This window comes from Vombatus ursinus, unplaced genomic scaffold (assembly GCF_900497805.2).
Source record: "Vombatus ursinus unplaced genomic scaffold, bare-nosed wombat genome assembly UNPS02005236.1, whole genome shotgun sequence".
NCBI lineage: Eukaryota > Metazoa > Chordata > Mammalia > Diprotodontia > Vombatidae > Vombatus > Vombatus ursinus.
In genome coordinates this window covers 7,898,744-7,918,963 of record NW_020945014.1, presented here as the reverse complement: position 1 = coordinate 7,918,963, position 20,220 = coordinate 7,898,744, and the positions used below count along the sequence as shown (strand labels likewise).

General features: G+C 40.4%; 1 protein-coding gene across 1 annotated transcript in view; it reads right to left on the bottom strand.

Moving 5' to 3' along the window:
* Positions 1-359: 359 nt before the first annotated feature.
* Positions 360-20,220, bottom strand: part of COL22A1 (collagen type XXII alpha 1 chain) — a 523,255-nt gene continuing 503,394 nt past the window's right edge. The window contains exons 59-63 of the mRNA XM_027845270.1: positions 14,511-14,690; positions 11,041-11,107; positions 3,500-3,682; positions 1,845-1,922; positions 360-547 (exon numbers count right to left, since the gene is read on the bottom strand). Coding sequence (XP_027701071.1) covers positions 360-547; positions 1,845-1,922; positions 3,500-3,682; positions 11,041-11,107; positions 14,511-14,690 — 696 coding nt within the window. The remainder of the gene's footprint in view (positions 548-1,844; positions 1,923-3,499; positions 3,683-11,040; positions 11,108-14,510; positions 14,691-20,220) is intronic.

Genomic DNA, 20,220 nt, shown 5'->3' with positions numbered 1-20,220 from the left:
AGCAGACATCAGATTGGTGATATCAATCTGAATAAAACAAAAAACACAAATTAGGGGGGCAAAAGGTACCATGTGCTCTGACATTAGAGATGGGAAAATAAGACCCTCCCATCTCACATGAAGGATATAAAATAATCATCATAATAATTAAGGATAATAATATTAATCATTACAATAATAATCATCATCATCTGACCGACCGGCAGCATCTGTTGGTTTTAATCATTTAGAAAGCTCCCATAACAAATAAAAAGTGACATCATGGCCCAGGAGATCTGTGAACCCCTGGTTTCCTCTTCAGTTCAAAGTTCAAGTTTCAGAAAATCTTCCTCATGTCTCCGTGGCTTCCTCAGTACTCTCTAGTGTCCCTTCACATTGCCAGGCCGAGCTGCAAGACTGGCGAAGTAAGCACACTGAGAGGGGTCACATTGTCCGCTGGGGCCGGGGGGCCCCTGAGGGCCAGGGAGGCCAGCTTGTCCTACTTCTCCCTGAGGACCAGGGCTTCCAGGAATGCCGTCTTTCCCATAGCCAGGCTCCCCGGGCTGACCTAGTCCACCAAACAAAAGAAATATAGATTGGTTAAGACTTTTTCCAAGAGGAAAGAAAAGTGATCCCTGTTCTTACAATCAGATTTCATATTTATTTAACCAATCAGAAAGATAAATGTTAGCTAAACCTATGATATTTAGAGCACGAGTTTTTATTGATGGCTATGTTACCAACTATCTGCCAGACTCACCTGATCTTAAGCAACTTAGAGGGAAACTTCAGTTAATTAGAACTCAATAGGACTGAACCATGGGCTCCCTGAAATAGTTTAAGCATTTTGTTTTCAGGGGAAAGAAGCAAATATTTAAAAAGAAAGTTTAAAACAGGGATTTGCTTAAAACATACACAAACACACACATAAACATATGTACACATACTCATACACACATGAAATGACCAACCACATTCAGCTTCATTCATCTTTTTTAATCTCTAATCCTGACCAAAGTATACTTATACCCAGAATGAACAGACCACATCCTCAATCAGCAAATAAGGAAATATGCTTCTTAATAATGAATTTTACTTTTAGAACTGGAAGGGGACTTCTTAGCAAATGTTAGAACACAATGTCAGAACTGGGGGTAGCCTTAAAGCACACAACAGTAGAATATGGAATATATAATATTAACAGTAACAAGCCTTAGAACAGAGAACTTTAGAATACAGATCATAGAATGGAATAGGTGGAATGGAATTTAGAACATATAAAAATGCAGAATGATGAAGAGGGAAGGAACCACAGAATATAGAATTCTGAAGTTGAAAGAGACATTTGGCATCAGCTAGGCCAACAATTTTAATTGACAAAGGAGGAAATAGAGACTCAAGGTCATATAAATAGCAGAGCCCAAGTCTCCTTATTCTTTTTTTTTCCCTCTTAGGCAATAGGGTTAAGTGACTTGCCCAGGGTCTCACAGCTAGTAAGTGTCAAGTGTCTGAGGTCAGATTTGAACTCAGGTCCTCCTGACCCCAAGGCCAGAGCTCTATCTACTGGGCCACCTACCTGCCCCAACTCTCCTTATTCTTAACTCAGTACTTATTCCATTGCACCCCATTCTTCTATTAAAGGACAGCAGACTCAAACATTTAAGAAGAAAAAAGAATAAGGGCTTTAGGCAAATTTTTAAGGAGAAATTTGAATTCATCAGAACTGATTCTCACTATACCATCCTACATTGCATATGCTGTTGCAAAGGTGCTGTGAGTATCTGAGGTCTACTACTTTTATTCTAGCTCTTTTCCTCCTGGTGGCTACACATCCTCATCTATAAGAATCTGGCTAGCAAACCTACCTGGTATTCCAGGGGGTCCTATTTCTCCTCGTTGGCCTACTCCAGGCTCTCCTTGATCACCCTTTGCACCTCGTTCACCTAGAAAGAAAGATTTATAAGGTAGAGAAACTGTTGTTTATATATTTTGTTGTTCCCACATTTAGTTTAACTATTGTTGTAGCTATGATTTGGTGTAGCTATGATTTGACTGTAGCACAGTGTGCTACAGTCCTTTGTATCAAACTGTGAATAAGAAGTCCCTGCCAATAACCAGCTTTCATTTAAAAAAAATGGGCAAAACACTCAGCCACACCAATGAATGAAACCATTTTAAAATCACAAAGTGTTACAGCTGGAAGAGACCTAAGAAGTTGGAATGTTAGAGCTAGATGAGACCTTAGAATGAAGAATTTTAGAACACAGAGTACAGAATATTAGAACTGGTAGGAACTTTAGAACGTAGAATGTTGGTGTCAAAACCATAAAGTATAGAGAGGCAAGGGACCATAGAACAGGGGTGGGGAACTTGTGGCCTCTGTGTCACATGTGGCCTTCTAGGTCCGTGGGTGTGGCGTTTTGACATAGTCCAAGTTTTACAGAACGCATCCTGTTATTAAGGGATTCGTTCTGTGAAGTCTGAGTTCAGCCAAAGGGCTGCACTTGAGGATCTAGAGGGCCACATATAGCCTCGAAGTCACAAGTTCCCCACCCCTGTCTTAGAACAGAGAATTCTAAACTGTATAACATACAATGTTAGAACTAGAAGAGATCATAGAACATAGAATATTAGAATATGGAACATGAAATATTAAGAGTTGAACAAGATCACCTAGTCCAGGGTATGTGAATTTGTTTTAAAAATATTTTGATAACTGCATTTCAATATAATTGATTTCATTTGTAATTCTACATTTTTTTATACATTTGAAAACATTATTCTGAGGAAGGGTCCATAGGCTTCACTAGATTGACAAGAGGATCTATAACACAATAAAAGGTTAAGAACCCCTGATCTGTCCAGCTCTTTCATTTAATGGGAAACAGGCCCAGAGAAATGAAGCCACTTGTACAAAGTCACATAGAGTTAGTGGCTAGAGCTAGAATCCAGGTCTCCTAAATGTCCACCCCCTGTTGGTTAAATGAACAAATTGGTGAACAGAGGCAATGGAAAGGAAGTAGTCACTGAAAAATGAGAGATGGAAGGGTGCCAAGTTATCTTTCCCTCTTTTACAATTGTGTCCCTGCTGGGAAGACAAAAGTTACCAACAAAAATGATTTGAGTGACAACTCATATCTGTATAGTATTTAAGAGTTTACAAAGTGTTTTCCTCATAACCATGCTGAAAAGTATGTAGGAAGCATTATTATCATTACTGCTTTGTAGATGAGGCACCTGGGGTTCAGAAAGGGTGAACAACTCACCTAATGGTTTCTCATGGTGAGTTAGTGTTGGAGTTGGAACTTGTACCCAAGTCTATGGAGCCCAAGCTCCTTCTCCTAAATTATATAATATGCTGTGGTATAACTTAGCTGTTCAGTCATTGATGGATGGGGCTCAGTGAATAGAATCTACTATTGCTGGGATACTTTTCTTATTCTAGTTCCCATTCTCAGAATTCCAGACTAGGCAAATAAATCTCTCCTGGAACTCACCTGGACATTCCAGGTTCACTCACCTTTGGGCCCCATGGGGCCAGATGGCCCTTCTAAGCCCACTTGTCCTGGCCGACCTGGCTCCCCCATAGGACCTACTCTTCCAGGAAGGCCATCTTTTCCAGGAGGTCCAGGGGGCCCTGGTCGGCCCTGAGTCGTTCTAACATGTGCTGGTGGCATCTGGGCCAGGAGGTATGCTAGTTTGGCTGTGGAGAAGAAAAAAACAAACAGTTTGAGGGGTAGAGATACCATTAATACTTTAGGGACCCAAGCTTCATAGAAGCAGAAGAGATGTATTATTGAGACTGATCTGATCAGAATCTGATGCCCATCATCACTGACATTGATATGGTGCTATGAATATATTTGGCAAGAGTAAAGGCCTAATAGGTATCCATGAACCAGGTGGTCCACAGATCCCTTGGAGGTTTGTGAATTGATTTCAGGGAGTCTGTGAACTTGGGCAGGAAAAAGATTACACATTCATTTTCACTCACTTTTTACTGAAATTTAGTATTTCCTTCAATTAGGAATTTAAGTAACAAAAAATAGTAGTACTAAGTTTCATCAGACTATCACAGAGGGCTAGGACGTGAATAAGATTAAGAACCTCTGCTCCAGCATGTTGGTTAGAATCACTCATCCCAGGTCATCAATTAGGAAGGAGCTCAGGGGCCATCTGGTCTGAGCCACACCTGGATAGGAATCCCTTCTACAAGATCTTTGGTAGGTGACTGTCTAACTGGGAATATATAATAAGTTTTATATATATATATATATATATATGTATATATATATATATGCATATATATGTAGACATATAAATAATGCCACTGAGGGGAAACACATTACCTTGTGAGGCAAGACATTTCACTTTTAAATAGCTATAATTGTCAGGGAGTTTTCCTCAGAAATAGCCTCACTCTGCTGCTCTGAAACTTCTATCATTTTTATTTCAGCCCTCTGAAGCCAGGCGGAATAGATTTAATCTCTCTTTTGTATGACAGACTTTAAAATCTTTCAAGACCACTATCATATTTGCTATCTCAACTGTGATGTATAAAAAGTTTGCAAGACATAGTTTCTGGGTAATCAATCATTTTATTAGTTATTACTAATGAATATTTAATAATGCCAAAGACCCCTCATGGAATGCACTTCACATTTATATGCCCTTGGAAGAGTGGGTGTTCCTGAGGGTGGAAATTTACTCTGATTGATTGACAAGAAATGAGAATGAATATTATAATGAGAGGTGGGCTTATTCTAATGAGAGTCTGGGGGACTGACTCTGATCACTGAGTCTTGTACAAAGAGACTTAACTATATCAGACTACACCCCCCCCCCCAGGGCTATCTAGACAAAAAGGGGATGCAGATGCAGATGATGAAGCTGATTACCATGAAGGTTACATGACTTACATAAGGTTACTTACACAATGTTCCATCCAGAACTGTCTAAACACAATGATCTAGAATCCACCAATTCACCTAGAATTTCTTTACCTTTTGTTTAGATCTAAACTTTCCCAGTTGGGTGAGGTCTGAACAAGATTGAGCAGAATGTTAGAGAATAATGAAATAGGAAGGGAAAAAATCCTGGATCTCCCTAATAGTGAATGGTCATTAATATAAGAGAGAAATAGTTGTTTCTCTCAGTCTTCTTTTCCCTAGGCTAAACATTCATTCCTAGGTCCTTCAATGAATCTTGGGAAGCCATAATTTCTGGTGCCCTCACCATTCTAGGTGACTTATGTATGCTTTACTTCTCCATTTTGTTAACGTCCTTTGTAAAATGTTGCAACAAGAATCAAATGCAATACTCCAGATATGGTCTGACCAGGGGACTCTCAACTATCTTTTTCTGGGTTCTATGCCTCTCCCCAAATGGAATGGCCTGCCTTTGGAGATGGTGGGTTCCTTCTCATTGGAGGTCTTCAAGATGAGATTGGATGATGACTTGTTGGGCATGTTATTGAGAGGGGAGGATTCTTTCTCTGTATCACTTAAATTAGATGGTTGCTAAGTTCACTTCCAATTCTGAAATTCTATGATTCTGTGACCATGCAGTTAAAGTATTAGTTTTTTTTTTCTTTTTGTTGACTCAAACTGAGTTTGTCATCCACTAAAACCCAATCTCCTTTCCTTCTCCACATGGATTCTTCTCTAACACAAAACAAATCTTTCTCTATATTTTTGAAGTTGAACTTTTGAGTCATCTATAATTGGGTATATACGGGCAAAAGAAAAAAACGTGGATGGCAGCTGCAGAAAATGAAGAAGTGTGACATAAATACTTTCATCCTGGACATTCCACTTGCTCAAAGTTAATACCTTACATTGCATTAGCCTCTTAGGAGGTACTTTCCTCAAAACATATAATATCACCTTCATGCTGTAGATGAGGAAGTCAATCACCATTAAGGTTACATGATTTACACAAGGTTACAAAACTAGGAATTTACATCCAAGATTCAAAGTTGGATTTCTAACTCCAAGTTCAGGGTTCCTCTACTTTACACACTCTCTCTTAAAATCTTTCACTGACTTCTTATTTCTTCCGAATTCCTTCACCTTGCATTCAATGATTTCCACTGTTTGATTCCAACCTACCTTTCTGGCATTATCTAATGCTACCCCACCCCCTTCATGTACTCCACACTTCAACCAAATTGAACTGCTAAATATAATCTCATTCTGCCCTTTCTGGACTCATTGTACTTTGACAAGCTGTCTTTCATGCCTAGAACTAGAATCCCCCCTACCCCAGTTCTCCAATACACAAGTATTTTCTCTTACTGACCCTCCTTTCCTTCCTTCAGGACCTGGCTTAGGCACCACCTCCTCCAGGAAGGCTAGCTTGATCTTTCCAGGTGAAAGGGATATAGACCTCCTCTAATCTCTCATATTATCCTGTTTGACCTATCTTGTTTACTCCATTTGCTATACATTCATTGTATCTATTAAAGTATAATCTTCTTGAAAATAGGTACTGTGGCTTTTTAAAATCTTTGCATACTTAGTGATTAGCATGAGTCCCTGAACATAGGAGGCCTTTTAAAATGATTTGCACAAAAAAAATTAAAAAAAAAATGATTTGCACAACCGTCCTGTGAGTTTGGTAGGAAAAGTATTAACCTTATGTTGAAGATGGAAAAATGGGCTCCGAGAGAACACAGTGAGTGCCTTGTATATTTTTCTTATTGTTGTTATTTTTGTTGGGAGTTCCCAAGGTAGAAACTCTCTTCACTAATGTAGGCTGGTAATTTAACTCGTCTGCAATTTAAAATCGTAGAGAATGGCCTGGGGGTCACTGACAGGTTAAGTGATTTATCCATCATCACATAGCTAGTAAGCCTTAGAGGCAATGCTTGAACCAAGACCTTTTTTGCTCCAAGGCTCTCTGGGCCGCCACGTTCTTTCATGCATTGCTCATGGATAGTATTTAATAGCATTTGTTGTTGGACTGAATTCAATAGAATTGATTTCCCCTCTGGCCTGGGCATTTCAAAAGTCAGAATCTCAAACTCTAGGGATAGTCTGGTCCCAGACTGAAGTGAAAGGTTTTGATCCTGTATGAACATTATGGCAAGGGCAGGTTTACTGTTCCCAGTATCTACTACCCCAAGAAAGTCTGTCCTTAAGGCGCTCTGAGGACACAGAGTGCAGGCCTCATTTTCAGGGTCCCCAACCTTACCACATCTATCTCACATAAGCCTCCACACTCCACACTCCAAATTTGCTGCCCTTTCCCCCCAAGTTAGTCCCTGAGTTGTTAAGCTCATGTGATCCTCATAAAAACTTTTCAGAATAGTTGGTGGTATTGTTTCCTTTTTTACAAATAAGGAAACTAAGGCAGGGTCATACAGCTAGCAAATGTGGGAGAACTGGAACCTAGGTTTTACTGACTCCAAGGCCAGCAGTCGTCTATCCACTATATAACTTTGATGCCTCATAACAACAGCTATCATCTATATATTCTTAAAGGTTTGCAAAGCACTCTACATATATCATCTCATTTTATCCTGACAACAACTCTGTGAGGTAAGTAATATTATTAGCTCCATATTATTCCCATTTTACAGATGAGAAAACTGAGGCTTATAGAGGTCAACTGACTTTCCCAGGACCACACAGCCAATAAGCATCTAAATCAGGATTTGAACTTGGATCTTCCTGATTCCAGGTTTGGCACGGTATTTACTGTCCGACTTAGCTGTCTTTTTCCTAAACAGTATGGTGTCAGCAATTCTATAATCTTCTCCTTCTTACTTTATGTTATGGTACCAGCAACCCAGCAGCAAAGCAAGACTTAAAAGGGAAAGTCTCACTCTTAACCTCTCTAACACTGGGACTGACCTAATATTTATGTATTTTAGACTCTCAAATTGTTCTAGCTAGAAGGGACCTCAGAAATCCTCAATCCCTTCGTTTACTAAAGGGAGAACTGCCGTGTCTAAGTTCATAGTTAGAGCCTGGACTTAAATTCAGGTCTTCTCCCTCAAGGTAAGAATCTTCCCATTATACCCCACTGCCTCATTCTAACCAGGCTATTATCTAGGTCAATCTCCTTTTTTAGTCCAAATGCAATGCTCTTTGTACCCCCAGTATTTGGATCCTGAATAAATCCCCTCTTTTATCTCCATCTGTACCTTGAAAGTATTTATAGACTTTTCTTCTTGCCCTGCCAAAGGAAGAATTATGGACTATTACTTAAGAGTGTTTTTGGCCACAGAGGGAGGGCAGGTGCATGAGCTGCACTGCAGACTCCTTTGGACGTAACTCTCTGTACTTTTCCAGAAGGCCACGGACAGAAAAAGTATCTCGAGGACCTTTTCCGAGTGACCCACATGATTTCAGACACTGAAATGTTCAAGTATCCCTGAGTAAGTGTCACTAGTTCCATTAGAATTGCTGAATGTTAAATCTAAAAGGGACCTTGGAAGTAAAAATGTCAGAACGTAAAACATTAGAGCTAACAGGAACTTTAGAACAGAAGCACACAAAATTCTAGAATTGAAAAGGACCTTAGAATACAGAATGTTATAAGACAGATCATAGAATGTCAGAGCTAGAAGAAATCTTATGACATAGACCATTAGAAATTGACAGGACCTCAGAAACTAGAATGTTAGAACTTAGAAAGGAGTTCAGGGTTTATCTAGTTTAAAGCCCTCATTTTACAGATGAGGGTGTTGAAACCTAGAGAAAGGAAATAATATAACCAAGGTCAGCTAGTGGTAAAATTTAGTTGTCCTAACACAGAGGCCATGACTCTCTCTATCGCATTTATTTGTACAATTATAGTTTATCTGGCCTCTTGCTCATAACTCCTTATTTCGTGTTTGGAATTGGTTTGGACACATTGTTTGCTTTTTTTTCCCCACTTGATCTGAAAAAATAAGCCTAGTGATTAGTTAATGCTCTTATACTAAGGAGACAGACAGTCTCTAGGGCTCAGAGTAACCTTGTATTTCTAGGACTTGATTCATGATAATCTATTATCCTGTTCTTGCATCCTATTATGGCCTTTTGAAATAACTAAAACTTCTTGGTTCCCGACCAAGAATATGAACTGCTATCTCCTTTGGTCCTTCTCCAATAACTTATAATAGGCTACTATTCTCTAGAAGTCTAACTCCCTTCAGCCATACTCCCAAACTTCATTTTTTTTTTGTTACTCATCTGTTTTGTGTAGGTTTTGAAAGTTAAAAGAGAGAACAAGGAATATTAGAACTAACTTATTCTCTGCAGCATTTAATACTTTTGGCCATCTTCTTCTCTGCAACACTCTCTCCTGATTTTTTCATAACACTGCTCTCTTTTGGTTCTTCCTCCTATCTGTCTGACCACTCCTTCGCAGTCTTTTTGGCTGGATCATCATCTACATCATCTAACTTCAAGAGAACCTCAATGCCCTGTGCTGGGCTATCTTCATTTCCTCTAATATACTCTTACTTTTTCTAAGTCCTGCTTAACTCCAATGGGTTCAATTATCATCTCTATGTCAATGACTCCAAGGCCTACATTTCTTTCTCTGATGAGATGCACTACCTTCCTATTGGATACCTCCATCTGGATGTCTTGCAGGCATCTCAAACTCAAAATGACCAAGACAGAATTCATTTTCCCCAAAAACTTTTCCTTCTTAATATCCCTATTTCTGTTGAGTGCACTACTATTCTTTGAGTCACCTGGCTTCACAACCTCAGAGTCATTCTCAACTCGTCTTTCTCATTCATCTTTCATAACCAATCAGTTGCCAAGTAATATGGATTCTAACTCTGCACTGTCATTCGCATCTATTTCCTTACCCACTTACATGGCCACCCCTATTATAGACCCTCATTACCTCTCCAGTATATTATTTTCAAGAGCCTCTAATTAGGCTCCACATGTCTAGTCTATTCCTCCTCCAATACATTCTTTGTATGGCTGCCAAAGTGATATTCCTCAAACACAGATCTGACCATGTTATTCTCATGTTCAAGGAGCTTCGATGGCTCCCCCTCATTTCTGAGATAAAATGCAAATTTCTCTATTGGTCTTCAAAGCCCTTCACTGTCTGACTTTATTCTTCCATTTTAAGATTAACTGCACTTTATTACCCTTCCTCCTGAGTATAGCCCTAACCACATTAAAATGTAATTGGGAAATATTTAACAAAATAAATAAAAATACAATACAACATATATAATGTTAACTTGTGGTTTTTGTTTTTTTGGCAAGGCAATCCGGGTTAAGTGACTTGCCCAGGGTCACATAGCTAATGAGCATTGTGTGTCTGGGGAGGGGGGGCTAGGCAATGAGGTTTAGTGACTTGCCCAGGGTCACAAAGCTAGTCAAGTGTCAAGTGTCTGTGGCTGGATTTGAACTCAGGTCCTCCTGACTCCAGGGCCAGTTCTCTATACACTGTGCCACCTAGCTGCCCCCATTTTGTGGCTTTTCTAAGTCCATATGTAGCCCACAGGGATCAGTTTCTTTTTGATTTTGACACCACTGCTTTGTATGCTAAGCGAATAGCTACTTAGATCTCCCATCTCATGCCTTTGTATAGCTGTCCCCTATGTCCAGCATGTGCTCTATCTTCACTGCTACCTTAGATCCCTTCATTCTGCCTTCTGTTTGGCTGTCTTTACCTCTGCCTCATTCACCATGAATATTTTCCTAAAGGAAACCTATCCTGATCTCTTAAACTGCTAGCCCAGCCACAATTTACTTTGTACCTAATTTATTTTTTTAAATTTACTTTAGAAGATACATATTATCCCTTCTCTCCCTTACAATGCAAGTTCCTTGAGGGATATTGTTTTTGTCTTTGTGCCCCTAGTGCCTAGCACATATTAGGTGCTTTATAAATATTTGTTGAATGAACTAATATAACAATGCTCTTTTATAGTTAAGGAAACTGAGACCTAGAAAGGGAAATGCCTTTCTCAAGTAAATGGCGGAGATAGTACTCAGACTCAAACTCTGGCCTACTGATACCCAGGCTAGCAATTTTTCCTCTCCACCATTTTACTTCCTCCCTAAAACAGGGCAGTACTGGACCACATTCACTTACTTTCAAGTTGCTTCCCTAACTCTTCTTGGATAAGCCTTCGAAGAGTGTCCACTGATGGTGAATCTCCCTAGAAGAGAAGAAAGTTGGAATTATTACTGAACAAGGATTAACAAATGAGTTCCATGTACTGATCAGTCTGCAGAACCTAGTAACTGCTAAACTTTGTATTTCATTAGCATTATTGTACCTATTACGTCATTCCATCATTGCTACATCCTGGTAATGCATGCACCTTCCTATGAGAAGAGGAGGGCACAGAGAGGCTCAGGCACTGAGGTATCCCAACTAAACTTGCAGCCTCACCTACTTAGAGCTGGGAGGGACCTCAAAGGTCACCTAGTGCCATACTCATCTTCTTACAGATGAATAAGTAGGCCTAGAGAGTCTAAATGAGTTGCCTAGGGTCACTAAGGTGGAAAGGGGCAGAGCCAGCATAGTGACAAAACTTCTTTTTACATTATAACCCAGAAAACAGTGCTGGTCATGCAGCTGGGGTTCAGAAAGGCTTTGCTGAATTTCATTGAATGAACACAGAATTCTAGGGTGGTAGAAGTGGGGGAGAACTTGAATAATTATTCATTCAACATCCATTTCTTAAGGGCTTATTATGTGTAGCATACTCTGCTAGGAGCTAGAGAGATGATAATGACATTTATCAGATGATAGCTAGCATTTATAGAAGGTTTTAAAGTTTGCAAAGCACTTAAGAAATACTATCTTATTTGATCCTCACAATGACCCTAGGAGGTAGATGCTGTGATTCTTCCCATTTTACAGATGAGGAAACCCAGGCAGACAGAGATTAAGTGATTTGCCTGGAGTCATATAGCTAGTAAATGTCCTGTCAGTGCAGGTCTTCCTGAGACAGGATCCCTCTCCTTATGTAACTCTTAGTCTAGAATACACAGCCACACACTCCCTACTGCTACTACTGCTAATGCTGCTGCTGCTGCTCCTGCTACTGATAACTGCATGATAACTTGCGTGAATAGAGCACTTTACCATTTTGCAAAGGGATTTTGTATCCTCACTCTCTCATTTGATTCCTGCAACAACCCTGTGAGAGAGGCAGGGGAGAAAATGTTCCCACATGACAGATAAGGAAACTGAGGTCTAGTGAGGGGAAATGACTGGTCCAAAGTCCTACAATGAGTATATGGAAGAGGAAGGGATTAGAGCCTAGGATTGCTGTGTCTTTTCTACCAAGTAGTGCTGATACATAAAGAGAGATTAATCAATCAGTCAACAAAGAAATATTAAACACTAAGGCTCTTGCACAGATGTGAAGGTAAGTGCTGGGGCTCCTTCCTTACTACTACAATCCCTCCCACACTGTATTTGCTGGTCACCTACTTACTTAATTTCAGCCTTTCTCCTCAAAACAAACAAAGAACAGGCCAGAGTTCAGAAAGACATTCAGCCAAGCTGTCTGTCTTTCTTCCCAATATTATGTGCTTTCTCAACTAGATGACCCATTTTGCCCTGTCTGTGTTGTCTGTAACAAAATGATAAGCTTTGAAAGTCCAATTATTTGCAGGATGTTTCTCTGGGAGTTTATTTTTTTTGGAGGCGAAAGAGATGGTTTCACCACCTTCTATAAAATAACCATCCACTGGTCTCCCAGCCCAGTTCTCTGAACCAAATGTCCCTGCTGAGGACCGCTCCCTGCCTCTAAAATCTGACCACTGAGATTTTGTTTGTCAATCAAGAAGCCAGTTGTTTGCCTTCCCAGCAGGTACATTGTGACCACTGATGGGATATAAGGCAAAATAAAGGATTGCTGAGCACATATTAAAAGGGGCTTAGGAAAGGCATTGATTCCCTCACCTTCACCTCAGGATTGTTCCTGGAGCCTGGCATTCTGTGCCCTGACACTCTCATTGTTCCTGGGCCTTCCAGGACATTAAAGCTAGCAGGGGGAGCGTTGGAGATACTCTAATCCAACTTCATTTAATAAATGAGGAAAGTGAGATGCAGAGAGCTAAGGTGGAAAAACAGCTAAAGAAAAGAGGAGAAGAGCCAAGCCAGGATTAGGACTAGTGATCCAGCCAGATTGTATTTGATAATAATAATAATAGTTACCATTTATATAGTTTTTCAAGGTTTGCAAAGCACCTTTACAAAAGTTATCTCATTTTGTTTTTGTTCAGTCCTGTCTAAACTCCACGTGACTTTGTCCACAGGATTTTCTTGGCAAAGATACTGGAGTGATTCGCCATTTCCTTCTCCAGTGTGTTCCCATTTTACAGAAGAGGAACTGAGGCAAATAAAGGTCAAATGACTTATCCAGCATCACACAGCTAGTAAAGGTCTGAGGCCAAATTTGAACTCAGTTCTTCTGGACTCCAAGTCCAGTAATCTACCAAGGAACTGGATAGATTGACTATCTAGTTCAGGCAGTTGACTTTGATCCCAAGTGCTTCTGTCAAATGGCTTATAAGATGATGTAATGCTGAATCTAATAGACTGTGGTTGGGACTTTTAAATCAAATATGATACACCATGGCTAAGCATTAGCACCTATTACATCTGAGATGTTCAGAAGGTACTACTGAGTCACAGAAACAAAAGGCCAAATGAAATGGGTTGTGTAAAGCACTTTGTAAACACCAAGTGATATTCAAATGCTATCTTTATTATTATTAATTATTATTACTACTGCTACATAAACCCCTCTCCTATTTGACATTTAAAGTCCTTCACAACCTGGCTCCAACCTACCTTTCCAACTTTACCACACAATTCTTCTTTCCTACATTCTACAGTCCAATCAAACTGGGCTTCTTACTTGTCCTCATACATGACACTCTATCTCCTGTCTCCATGCCTAGAATGCATTTTCCCCTCACCTCCATGTCTTAAAATCCCTAATTTCCTCCACAACTCAACTCAAGCAATTCAGCACTTTATATTAGGGGTTTTCCTGACCTTTCCAACAGCTAGTGCCTTCCCACACTAAAATTGCCTTACTTCCTTTAAATTTATATAAGCACATGTTGTCTCCTCCCACCAAATAAACTAGAAGTTGATTGAGGATGAGGATTCTTTCATTTCTGTGTCCCCAGTGCCTACCACATTACTGGGTACCAGCTGACTGATTGAGTAATTGACTACAGTAGGTCTCTTTAACACAGTAATGACCACGAGTTTAATAGCAGGAAGAGATCTTAAGATCTCCTTGTTCCATTCCCCTTATTTGACAGATGAGGAAATGGAGAACTAAGGAGATAAATTGACTTGACCAAGCTCATTCAGGTATGAAGTAACAGAGCTGGGATTCAAACCCAGTTCTCCTGATTCCAAATCTATTGCTCTACCCACTATACTTCCGTACTCCTGCTGTTAACAACAAGGTAACTCTCTAAGAATGTAAAATGTTTTGCTGAGCTGGAGAGAAAGCTGTCAAAAAAGAATAAAATTTGAGGTTGAGTAGGGTGCTTCATCCAATGCTGATTTCCTAGTACTCTTACCCTTGCTCCAGGAAATCCTGGCTGTCCCGGTGGTCCAGGAGGCCCAGCAGGTCCACTTTCTCCTGGAGGTCCATGAGGGCCCATCAATCCTGTGTGGCCTTTATGACCTGGTAATCCTGGCTCCCCAGGCTGACCCTTTTGTCCCTGGGTCCCCTTCTCTCCTTTGACCCCAGGATCTCCCTAGAGGAAGGAGAGAGCACATAAATATAAAAATGAGTATATAGTCTGTTCAGTCAGGACCATGATCTATTGATTATGTCCAGAGCCTAGAGGATGTGGCCCCCTCTGTACCAAGACTCCTCACAGCTTGAGAGGCCATAGAAAGCACAAAATTTACTTTAACAGATCCCACTAGCTAGAGCCAGCTGTGGCTGACTTCTAGAACTAGCAGAAGAGTTTCTTTATCAAATTGAATTTTCTTCTTAGTGCTAGATATGACTGTAATGTTCACAAGAGCTTCTAGAATATTGGAACTAAAAGGACCCTTAGAATACAGGATGTTGAAACAGAGAATGTTAGAGAGAGAGGGAAGCCTAAAAGATGAAGCAAAAAATGTTAGACCTAGGAAGGTCTTTAGACCATAAAATGTTAAAAATAGAAAACGTAAAAGATAGAATGGAACCTCGGATGTAAAGCAGAGAATGTTAGACCTGGAAGAGCCATTAGAACATAGAATGTTGATATGGAGAACAATGAGCCAGCCAGGTGGTGAAGTGGACAGAGCATAGGGACTGGAGTCAGGAAGACTCAATTCCTGAATTCAAATTTGGCCTCAGACACTTGCCATGTGACCCTGGACAAATCATTTCACTCTGTTTGCCTCAGTTTCCTCATCTATAAAATGAGCTGGAGAAGAAAATGGCAGACCACTCTAGTAGCTTTGCCAAGAAAACTCCAAATATGATCACAAAGAGTCAGACGTGACTGAAATGACTGAACAACAACAACAACAACCTGGAGAATAATAATTGTAACCCCTGTCTTAAAATCCATTGGTATGGGAGTCCCTCACCCCCTCCTTTTTTTTTCTTTTTTTGGTGAGGCAATTGGGGTTAAGTGACTTGCCCAGAGTTAGACAGCTAGTAAGTGTTATGTGTCTGAGGCTGGATTTGAACTCGGGTCTTCCTGACTTCAGGACTGGTGCTCTACCACTGCACCACCTAGCTGCTCCAGAGTCTCTCCTTATTGGTAAAGATGAAGGCTCTGCCCTAAGTGAGGGGTTGGTGGAGTTGATGAGAGGAGAGAGTTTCCATTCTCAGTCAGTTCCCTTTGGGAATTCTTCAGTAGGAGTTCTCTCTTTGGGGACTCATCAGATTTCATGTGTTCTTTGAGAGTCGAGTCGTTTGGGGTACTCCTGGCTTCCAGCTTCAAAAGAGAAGATAGAAGAGGTCAACCCCATTTCAGGTTGCTGAAGGAAATGACTCTGGTAAGACATGAGAGGAGCCAGCAGTCTCCATCACATCCATATGTCCAGCTTGCTACTTAAGACATTTTGGGGTGCTTCCTCTTGGGGGATATCAAGGACCTTCTCTCTTGGTTTAACTGAGTTATTTCTCTCCCAATGGGAGAGCTCCTTCATTTTGTGTTGCCTGGTGTATATTTTTCTATTTATACCTTCTCTCATTTCTGTTTTGCTACAATTTGGATAAACGATCTTTGCTATGCCCTGTGTGTTCATTGTTGAACTGATATTAGGTGGGGAAGGCATCTTGCATATAGTACTTGAGGTCCTTCTTTTCCCCGCAAATGACAAAACAACTAGACCTTAGATGGAGCCCATTCCTATCCAGTAGAATAACGATATTTAAGGGAACAGATAGATATATTTTAGCCTGAGACCCCTTCTCTCTGAGGAGGCCCCAACCTTCTTCTTCCTCTCCTGGCAGGAATGAAAGTCTCCCATGGAGAAGGGTAGGGGAAGAAGATGCTTAGAGGTGTCTATTTTGCCTTCCTTCGAGCCATACAACAACAGGCCTTGCAACACATAGAGACTCAATATATAGAATGGGGTCTACTCCTCTCTCCATATATAATAACAATACTGACTAGTATTTATAAATGCTCTAAGATTTGCAAAGCACATTTTATCTTCAACACAACCCTGGGAGGTAAGTGCCATTATTATCAGGACCCTCAAATAAATATTAATAAATTAATAAAATAATAATAATAATAATAAATATAAATGTTAGAACTAGAAGGCCTTTTAGACCATAGAATATTGAAATATAGAATGTTGGAGACAGAAAGGACCTTAGGACACAGAATGTTAAGGACAAAAGGAATCTTAGTCATTCTACAATTCAAACTTTTCTTTTGACAAATGAGGAAAATGCGTCCAGGGGAAAATGTGTCAGAGATTGTACAGTAACAGGTGAGCGGCTCTAGAGCCGAGGACAGTCCCAACATGCTTCTTTGCTTCCTGTCCCTACTTCAAAAGTAATTTTACATCATTAGGCAGTCTGTGTCTTCAGGACCAAGGAAACACAGCCCCTAAAGTCACGCAGGGACCAAAGCCTTGCCTCTTCTCTTCTTCCTTCCAAAGTGTTGACACTGTCTGACGTCTCACCCATGGCTTAGCAAACTGGACAGTGGTATTCTTCAGAGAGCCCATGAACCAAGAATGCCCATATTATTTAGAGCTGGAGCGAATTTTAGGCATCATCTGGTTCAATCTGCTCATTTTACAGATGACAAAACTGAAGTCAAGAAAGTGATTTGCCCAAAGTCACAAAAGCAGTGTGTAGAGTGGTCAGTATTAAAACTTAGGTCTTCTGGCTGTGAATTCAGTGCTCGAGCTACTACCACATACTTCCTCCATATATATGTATGTGCATGTCTCAGATTTTCAAGCTAGGTTTGATGAAGAATTTTCATCTTGCTCCTAGTACTCAACAATACCTTTGCCATGGGTCATCTAGGTGGCACAGTGGATAGATCGCCTGTCCTGGAGTCAGGAGGGACTCAATTCATATTTGGCTTCAGACAAGCTGTGTGACCCTGGGCAAGTCACTTAACTTCAACTGATTCCAAAAAACAAGCAAACAAGAAAAAAGTAATGCCTTCATCATGTACCCAGGCAGGGTACCCCTTAGCGTTGTGGGCCTCAAAGCCAGGGGATGGCCTCATGGCAGATATATATTTCCAAGGAAACATTAAGGAACAAGTTATTATGATTAGTGATCTCTTACATGGGCATGACATTTTACAAAGTACTTTATTACAATAGATCTCCACAATATCTCTGTTATGTTGGTTGGGCAGGGATCATCATACCCATTTTATAGATTTAGAAACTGAAGTTTGGAGATATTGACTTTCCTAAAATGATATAGCCAATTAGTTGTAGAGATGGGATTACGCCCCCCCTCCCCCCCAATCCCCTCTGTCTTCTGCCTCTGACTGATTCTTTGGCTCCCAGGCTACTGCTTTTTCCACAACATCACATTGTTCCTATAGCAAAGGGCTCCTAGAAGTCTGAAGGGAACTCAGAGGTCTTCTAGCCCAAATCCTGCATATAGAATCCCTCTGACTCATCAGCAAGCCCTAACTCTGTTAGAACACTTCTAGTCACAGGGAGCTCACCACTTCTAGATGGAATCAGTTTCATTGCTGGATGGCCTTAATTGTAAGGAATTTCTTTCTTATACTGAATAGAAATTTCTATCCCTCTAACTATTTAGTTCTTACAATTTAGAACCACAAAGAGTAAGTCTAATTCTTGTTCCACACGCCAGAATTTTAGACGTTAGAAAAAAGTGGTTATGCACCTTTTAAAATATAGAATCATAGATTAGAGTTGGAAGGAAACTTAGAAGTCACCCAACTCCCTCATTTTACAAACGAGGAAACTGAGGCTCAGAGAGGTGAACTGACTTGCCCAAGGTCATACTGACAGTAATAGAGAAAGGATTTTAATCTAGGTACCCTGACTCCAAATCCAAGACTCTCTCTATTGGAACATGCTGTTCTCTTTTCCCCTAGATCCTTTAAGTGACCCTCACACTAAAGGGTCTTTGGACCCCTCATCAGTCCTGGTTGCCCTCCTTTGGCTGGGGCTAATCAGTTACACAGTGATTTCCATATGGAGACCCAGTCTCTTTGTCTCCTCTTGACACAGTGGAAAAAGCTGCCACGTCACTCTTAGAACTTGCAAAGGAAGCTGAGATGCATCCCCTTGCGGGGGCCATGACAACAAGGGGAACTGGAGACTGCCATTCTGAGTGGTTGTGTAACAAGCAACACATGTGGGGGTGTCAAGGCAGACTGGATTTATATTTTCACTGTGAGGAGAAGCAGCTTTCATGGGTGTTAAAACACACACACACACACACACACACACACACAAAACCAACTTTGCTGCAAAAATGATCCCCCCCCACCCAAACTCCTTTTCAGGCAAATGTAAAGAAAATCTTATTAAATCCTGGTGCTGCCAACATTCATTATGGAAAAATCTGTTCCCTTTTCACATCCGATGACAAACCCAGCACTGGGCAAACGCCATGCCACGCATGTTTTCATGTCTGAAACTTTTTCAAATGAAAATAGACAAATTTAGATTAGAACATTTGAAATGGAAGGGGTGTTAAGATGTTGGATATCAGAGTTGGAAGGTATCTTAGAACACAGAATTATCAACCCAGAAAGACCTTTAGAGATCATCTACTTCAGCCTCCTTATTTCACAGATGAGGAGAATGAGCTCCAGATTAGAGATGTGAATCAACCAAGGTCAAATAGCAAGTGAACGGGAGAACTAATATTAGGACCAGGATGTCCTGATTCACAGGAAAGGAGGAAAAATGAATGGAAAGAAGGAAGAAAGGAAAGAAGGGAAGGAGGATGGAAAAGGGAGAATTGAGGAGACGGAAGAAGGAAGAGAAAGAGGAAGGAAGAAAATGAGGAAGTGAGGGAACAAAGGAGAGAAGGGAGACAGGAAGGGAGGGAAAGGAGGGAGAGAGAAAGAAGGAAGAAAAGGGAGGAAAGGAAAGAGAAGAATAAAGGATAAATATAAGAAATCTTTATATTTTTAACTCAAAAGAATATATTAAACTTTACATAAGGGAGGAAGGGAGAGAGGGAGGGAGGAAGTGAGAGAAAGAGAGAGGGGGGAGGAAAGAGGAAAGAAGGAAGAAAAGAAATAGCATTTATTAAGTGCCTACACAGAGAGAGGTTAAGTGACGTGGTCCAGGGTCACAGAACTAGTGAATGTCTGAGGCCGTATGTGAACTCCAGTCTTCTTGACTCCAGACTCAATCCACTGTGACATCTAGCTGTCTCAATCCAGTGTTAATTCAACTTCACGTGTTGCCTCTCTTCTTTGCCATCAATCACCTTTATGTTAATCATTTGAATAGTTTCTTTTTTAATAACGAACCAGGAGAAAAACCCCATGAAAATTTATGTACCCATTAAGAAAACTAAAATCAATATTCCCTTTGCTGATCAGTTATTTTCTAGACTGGGATAAGCTACAAGAATATACATACATATATATTCTATGCAATAACAATAACTCACATTTATGAAGGGCTTTGTAGTTTGCAAAACACAACCTTGTTGTTCACAACAACCTTGTGAATTAGGTAGAGCAAGAAGTGTTATACCCATTTTACAAATGACTAATTGAGGCTTAGAAAGGTGAAGTCACTTGCCCGGGGTTGCAAGGCTGCTATGTAGGAGATCTGATTCTGCAACTTACGATTTTC